The sequence below is a fragment of the Gossypium arboreum genome, chromosome 8 (assembly GCF_025698485.1).
Source record: "Gossypium arboreum isolate Shixiya-1 chromosome 8, ASM2569848v2, whole genome shotgun sequence".
Classification (NCBI taxonomy): domain Eukaryota; kingdom Viridiplantae; phylum Streptophyta; class Magnoliopsida; order Malvales; family Malvaceae; genus Gossypium; species Gossypium arboreum.
In genome coordinates this window covers 91,183,155-91,190,792 of record NC_069077.1, presented here as the reverse complement: position 1 = coordinate 91,190,792, position 7,638 = coordinate 91,183,155, and the positions used below count along the sequence as shown (strand labels likewise).

Here is a 7,638-nt window from a genome sequence, read left to right as displayed (position 1 = left end):
AAAAGAGAAGCTTATTTTCGAGGGTTTGAGATATTATATCCTAACTCACTGAGTATAATATTTTTTTTCCTTTGAGATAAGAGAATCTTGACATTCCATTTAATTTATTCAAGTGTTCTTTTTTAAATAAAAGGACCATATTCTAAATTTTTTTTTAAATTTTCGACAATAAAACATTAGTTAATCAATTAAGTACTAATTTTGAACGTTACAAGAGTATTAACCCTTCTTCATACGTAACCGACTCCCGAACCTTTTTTTTCTCGAATTTCATAAACCAAAATCATTATTTTAATAAATTAAAATATTTTATTAAAATAATCAATCTCAAGATGATCCGATCACACATCGAAAAAAATCGATAGCGACTCCATTTTTATTTTTAAGTCGACTCCTATTTTTCAATTTAAAAATGGTCTCGACAACCACTTTCCCTAGGCTGCAATCAACCAACTTAATGTTCCAAAGCATCAATTAAAGCAATCTTGGCATCCTTTAATTTGCCAGCTAATTGCACGAAAAACATAAACGGTAATCTACACCACAGGTCATACCTCACTCAATTATTGCATCCAATTATAATTTTTTTCTTTCAATATTAATCTCATTATAAATTTTTATCATTTTTACTCTTTTTGATACAATTTACTCTTTTTGATACAATGACTAAAACCACCCATAGTCTCTCCCCAACCCTTAAATAGGAATATGTCCTACACTAGCAACAATGCCAATATCAATCAAACTAAGACTTAATCGGCAACTATCAACTTTTTTTTTTTTTAATTTGGTCACCCAAAGTACCCAAAAATAAATAAATGATTCCGAGTACAAGGGGCTTGGAATTAGATGAAGCTTCTCAGTTTTACACATCCATTAGGAACAGAAGAACTATTTGATGCTCACGCTAACCACTACAACATGCTTTCCTCAAACTGTGGTCTTAACTTTTCAAATATCAAAGAAACATCGGAAATTATCAAATGAACTCCTTTCAGCCAAGAGCTTACTCTATTCATTTCACTGTTAAACTCACCTATTCCGTGTCTTGACCAACTTTGGCCTTGAAGCCTTCTTTTCCATCTTTTCTCTTTTCTTGCGAGTCTTTTCATCTTCCACCTCTCCCTAATTAACACAATCGTAAAAAGAAACCAAAAACCAAAACAATGTTAATATATGAATTTTAATATAGCCTTTCAGATGATATAAGGATAAGAAGGTGTGGAATACCTCTGAGCCTAATGATAAAAAACCTCTAATGAACCCAAAAGATTTGTATGCTCCAAATGCCGGTATCTGAAAAGCATCAACTCCATAATGTTATGTCGTCGTCATCCCCAAAGTGAGTTTCAATAAATTCCACAAAATTACGAGTTTTTCAGCTTAGTTATATTAGCATAGAGCTTTCTATTACCAAACAGTTCTTAAAGACTCACATCACCTGAAGATCCTAAATAACAATTCCTTTACTTTTTCATCATAAAAGAAACACCTAAACATATCAATCCTAGAAATGAATATCAATATTATAGAAGAAACTGTCAACAGAAAATCATCTCTTGAGAAACTCATGAAAAATGATCCCTCTACTAATAAGGAAAGCATTGTGGTCAGGTGGGACCATCATGCTCACTAGATAAGAATGTCTCTAGTAATTGGAGCCAGTAAAATTTAATAATGGGACAGCTACCCTTTGATGCACAAGTCTGACAGAAGGGAGATGATTGAAAGCTAAAATTTAATCGCTTTAGAGATCTTTAAACAATACTACCATTCCACTATACTGCGATGGACTTTATTTACTTAACCAAACAATGAACAGAGGATGACAACAGAAATGGAGCTCCTTTACCAAAATTAGATTCTCCTATTTAAATGAAATCATTTCTCTCTTTTATTCTTTTTCCCAGATATTTTGACATCTCTTTCTTCAAATTCCTTGAAAAAGAAGACTATTAAAGCATATAAGCAATAGGCGAAATCCCTCCAGAAACTATAAAGAAAGCTATTCCATTCCAAAAGAAATCAAAGGATGGAAGTATCAGACCAACTTTCCATGTGCAAAATAAGTAAATAGAACTTACCACAAAATATGTATACCAAAACTTGTCAGAGATGATGGACATCAGTTGCACAAAACTTGTAATGTAGATGACATCATGTAAATAGCTGCAAGAAGTGAGCAACTCTAAGTCGGAAATATTCAATGCATGCAGAAAACAGAATTCAGATCTTAAGACCATATATTGGATAAATTCATAATGTCAACATATAAACAACAATATTTGAACTGTTAAACCGTACCATTGAGTTCATAGGTAAAAGAACTTTATTGGCAGATAAGAAAATTAAGAATATCTGACTTCTAGTTGTTTCTCTACAGAAGGGTTCTCTTCATCCCTTCCCCCTCTTCTTATTTTTAAGTGTTTGAATCAAGTAGGATGATTTTCATCTTTTAATAATAGTTATATTCCAAACACAATCATCATGATTATGGTGGCATGGACTTTATTCATAAGCAACAAAAGAAATCTATCTCTTCCCCACAATAAACATACAGTCTTTCTATATTAAGATTCACATTATATCATAGCTAATCATAGCTACCCAAATACAAGAAAAAGATCCACATTAAAGGGAGAAAAGTAGAATATCTCCAATAAACATGTAAAATAACTCAGCAGTTAAAGAAATAGGAAAAGAATAAGGGAAACCTAAATTCACAATCTAAGAACTATATTTCTTTCATTCTGCCAGCCACTTCTGGTAAAACCAAATCCACAGCACCATTGATGCAGCAGTAGTAGAAAAAATAGAAAGAAAGAGAATAGAATAAGGAAACAATAAGTGGAAGACACTAAATATGGGTACAAAATTTCATTAAAAAAAAAGAGAATAAAACACCAATAAGTCACCAAAAATCTAGTCATGTGAGCTATCAAAGGCTACTATAGGACCCATACAGAAATCAAGCCAAAGGAAACTAACAGTAATATTCTTCCTAAGATAAGCCTGAGGCGTGCCCCCCGTTACATGCACTGCCTCATTTACAAAGAACTTAGAATTTAATAAGAATCGTCTTTCTAACCAAGTTCCTCCTAATATTTTAATAGAATAAAAAACTAAAAACAAAACCACAAATAGAAATTAAGGTAAAAAGAGAAAAAATATTGAACAAAACTTACCCACATATTCCACCAGTACTCATATCAAATCCACCGTCAAGAAGTTCTCCATCATCAGAATAAGCAGGTTTTGCCATCTGTGAAAGTTGTTGATAGGGTATAAAGTAAGCTACAGTGGTCAAAAGTAGACCAACCCAATGTTTCCATGTGAATGAGGAATGGAAGATCAGCATCCTAACCAATACGTATACAACCTACATAAATAGAAAATTGGAACATAAATCCAATAAAATAAGATTGTTAACAAGCAAAAAAATGCAACTATGAAGACAATATAAATATACAGTACTAAAAATGCAAAACTACCCCAACTCTGTTCTTCCACATCAACTAAAAAGTAGCAACAATTGCAAGAGCTTTGATGTGGTGTGTCAAGAAAAGCTAAGACATCAGAAGCTACAAATAAAAAAAGTGCAATGTTCAAATAAAATGGGCACTGCATACTATGTAGTGCAGTTTTGTTGCTACATATTATGTAGTTTTGTTGAAACTACCAAGCTAAACACTAAGAATAGGTTCCAACTTCCAATGGTTATGATGTGTAAGATCAGCTTTGTTTACTAACCAAGCCGGCACTTAATATGCCTCCTATGTCAGATCAGTTAATCACCCAAACATTACCAGGTTATCGCTACCAGCCACAACTTTCGAAGTTGAAAATTTTCACTTTCACGGGCATGGAAAAATGCATCCACAGTAAACACATACACAGAGATGTGCAGCTGGACTATAATTGGAAGCATTTATTGGTGAGCTAAGGGTGCATTTCAAATGTGCTTAAAAACTTTAAAATTCAATTAGAAATGAATCAATGCCATCTATAGATATTAAGTTATCCATTTCCTTATTGCAATTCATAAAGTAGCATAAACATACTTGCAAAGGAAATCCTTCGAGAATCTAAGTAAATCAGAATCGAAAATTTTCAAGTAATTAGAAAACAAACAAGTGAACACTTGATTAAAGAAGGGTTTCAACGATTAGGGGAAATAATTATAAAAGAAGATGAGAGAGCGTACATTACAAGCAATGATGAGGCGGCGAAGATTGGCCATGTGGCGGGTGTTCTCTTCTTTGCGCTTCTTGGCACCTTGATTTGCCATTTCCTACCCTCTCTGGTCAACGAGTTTGACTCTGGAACCCTAACGGAGATCTGCTAGTCGAAGAAATAAGGAGGAAGGGAAAGTAAGTGATGAAGATTGAAATGAAGACGTTAGCTTCCATTTCGATCCCTTTCCACAGAAGCCCATAACTTTGAGTCAAGGCCCAACCGGTGAATCTGGTTAAAATATATGTTTTTTAATAAATGAATTTTAATTTCAAAATAATTTTTTTAGAAAAAAATAGAAACGTTCAGTTTCATGCGCTTGTGTTAACATTCCCTCACTCTAAATGTAACATAAGCTTTGATTGTACCAATTATTTTTTTTAAAATTTATTATTATCTTTAAATGAAAAACTAAGAAAAAATTATTTGAGTAAAGTTTACCTTAGATTTTTTTATTTTCATTATTGTAAAAGAATGGCATAATAATTAATTTAGCTTCTAATGTTTACTTTTTCTATTATTTTGTCCGTAATTTTTGTAGATCACTTTAGTCCTCAACCTTTAATTTTTAGTTAAATTGTTTTTTTTTAAAAGAATAATTGAACTATCAAAATTTCAACGGCAGTGCACATGTACTTTATTGTTGATGTGGATAATGTTTAAAAGAAGGATTATGAACTTTTTTTGAATTTTTAATAATTTTTATGTATTTTTAATGAAAATTATAGGAATTGCCACATGGGATATTGTGTCACCATTGTTAAAATTTTTATTAATGAGTAAATCTCTTTGAATGGTTCCGTACGGCCTCTAAGGACTAAGGTATCAAATTCATTCCAGTCATGCAACACTCCAGATATGGAGTATAGAAATTCACCTTGCTTCCTTATTCTTGACAGCTTAACTTGTCCAAACGGCAACGTCTCATTTGTCTTGGTAGCTAAGCATGGCAACCATTTATTGATTAAACTAAAGGTAATCAATCCTTAGAAATCCAGAATTTTAAATTATACAAAAGCTTTGAGAGTCTTTACTCTACTTCTTTCTTTAATCCACGAGTACAGAGGGGTAAGAAAGCTTATTGTTTCCCCAATTTCTCTACTCTCAAACATTAATTCACATGACAGCTACAACATGGAGAGCTTCCTTCAGTTACATCCTTTTCTTCTTCAGAACGACTAAAGAAGACGACGCTTTAGAGAGAAAAATTGGTAAACAGAATTGAGAAGAATTATGTTCCCACACACCTATATATATACTCCATTGGCACAGTCTCCACAGACTAGTACCACCATTCAATCCTAATCATTTTGTCTCCCACTATGCAACCAATCGGTTCCAATCTATCTAAATCAAGATTGAAATCTAACAATTCCTAACCAACCACTTATGTTTCTAAATATCTCAGCCCACAAATTTCTATTTATATACAATCGGCTCCCTGACTCTTCTTTGAGTTCGGGTCCTTAAGAGAATCGGGTGTGACACGAATTTTAGCCTATGCTAGAGAGGTTAGAACTAGTTGTAGACATGGAACATATCATGATACACAAAGCGCAAAAGTTCTGAAAACGTGGACACTAAAATGCATAACAGAATAGGAGGCACCAAAGTGCAATATCATGAATATCACGATTCACACGAAAGCTCTCGGGTTCCTATAACATGCCAACTATATCTATGAAGTTCAACACTAGACTACAAAGACACTAGAATATCATTGAATTTACATTATTTATTCACGCATGTAATATTTCATGATTTTTAAAATTTCACTACACTTTTGCATTTGTTCAATTTAGTCCTCATTTTCACAAATTAAAGAATTATTGTAAGTTTCAACTACAATAATCAAGAGATTTTATTCACTAAATTCTTGGTTCAAAATACATCATATATTTTGTACTCTCTACATCATTTTCACTTATCAAATAATAATACATAAAACTTTCACATACTTTTTAATTTAGTCATTTTTACCACGAAATTCAATATTCACTACTTAGTCACTTAAAATAAATTCTTTTCCATGTAACACTTCACTTGAATAATTCATTTAAACATTTTTATTACTTTTAGTTGTTTCTAAATATCTTGCAATTTAGCTCGTAACATAATGAAAATCCAATAATAATTATAATATCCTTCAAATTTCACCTTTAATTTAAATTCACTATTACTTAACACTTTTGTAACACTCCTAACTCGGATCCATCACCGGGTAGGATTACGAGGTATTATCGATCAATATACATCAAATAGCATACATAACTCATACATTTATGCTTTAACATAATCACATTATCCCTTATTAGGGCCTACGAGACCTTAAACATGCTTTAGAAGTGGTTCGGGACTAAACCGATAACATACAAAAATTTTGGAAACTTAGAAATTTTTCAAACATACAGGGGTCACACACCCGTGTGAATAAGCCGTGTGCCTCACATGGCTCCAAACACACTGGTGTCTCAATCCGTGTGAAAACAGGGCAAACATACTGACTTGGGTCACACAGCCAACCATATGCCCGTGTGTCTAGCCCGTGTGCCCTTCGAAGTGGCCACACGCCCGTATGCCAAGCCGTGTACTAGGTCGTGCCAAAACTGTAGGGTATACTGACTTATGCAACACAGCCAAGTCACATGCCCGTGTGGAGCATTCTGACTTCATTTAATATCAACACGAGAGGACACACGGCTGTGTAACATGACCGTGTGTCGTACACAGCTAAGACACATGCTTGTGTCTCTACCCGTATGGACAAAAATAGGCCATTTGCAAGGGCAATTTGCCACCCATTTTGCACTTACCTATAAACACTCATATGGTACCATTTTATCACACAAATAGGTTGTCAAAATCATCCAATATTCATTTTGACCAAATTTAATACTCAAATTAATGCCAAATACTTATTCAACTCAACTTCTAAAATCATACTTCATCAAAAAAATTTCTCAAACATTATACTCCAAGAATCAATCCAACATTTGCAACTATAAAACCATAACCATATTCATACCAAACATGCCAAAATAAGCCATCACTTGTGGCTATATAAATACAATTAAAACATATACATTTATGAGCCGTTTCTAATAGCCAAACACACATTAATATTAACATAATTTACAAGCCAATTCTCATGGCTAAAATCACAACTAAAACACCACTACTAACCTATACATGCCATATACGATAAACTTAACTCAAAAGTACCAACTTAGATGTTTGATAGTGCAATGATGTTCCCAACGACTCCCGGATCCAAGCTAGCCTTAATTCTCTATAAAACATAGGAAAATAACACAAAGTAAGCTTCATAGCTTAGTAAGTTCGTATTAATGTAATGAGCAACTTCACTATTCATTCCCAATTCAAACAATATAAATACAAGATAAC

General features: G+C 33.0%; 1 protein-coding gene across 1 annotated transcript; it reads right to left on the bottom strand.

The window, feature by feature from the left end:
- Nucleotides 1-752: 752 nt before the first annotated feature.
- Nucleotides 753-4,464, bottom strand: LOC108458133 (uncharacterized). Its single transcript, XM_017757407.2, has 5 exons — nt 4,205-4,464; nt 3,186-3,379; nt 2,085-2,169; nt 1,231-1,296; nt 753-1,125 (listed from the first exon to the last, which is right to left on the bottom strand). The coding sequence occupies exons 1-5, from the start codon at nt 4,286-4,288 to the stop codon at nt 1,033-1,035; spliced, it is 522 nt and encodes a 173-aa protein (XP_017612896.1). The 5' UTR covers nt 4,289-4,464; the 3' UTR covers nt 753-1,032.
- Between the last annotated feature and the right edge of the window lie 3,174 nt (nt 4,465-7,638).

Excerpts from the sequence above, each read along its gene's own strand:
- LOC108458133 (XM_017757407.2), bottom strand. The coding sequence starts at position 4,288 with ATGGCAAATCAAGGTGCCAAGAAGCGCAAAGAAGAGAACACCCGCCAC. Across the intron at positions 3,380-4,204 it reads GCCTCATCATTGCTTGTAAT|GTTGTATACGTATTGGTTAG; the intron begins GTACGCTCTCTC and ends CTATTTATGTAG. Across the intron at positions 2,170-3,185 it reads AGTACTGGTGGAATATGTGG|CTATTTACATGATGTCATCT; the intron begins GTAAGTTTTGTT and ends CACTTCTTGCAG.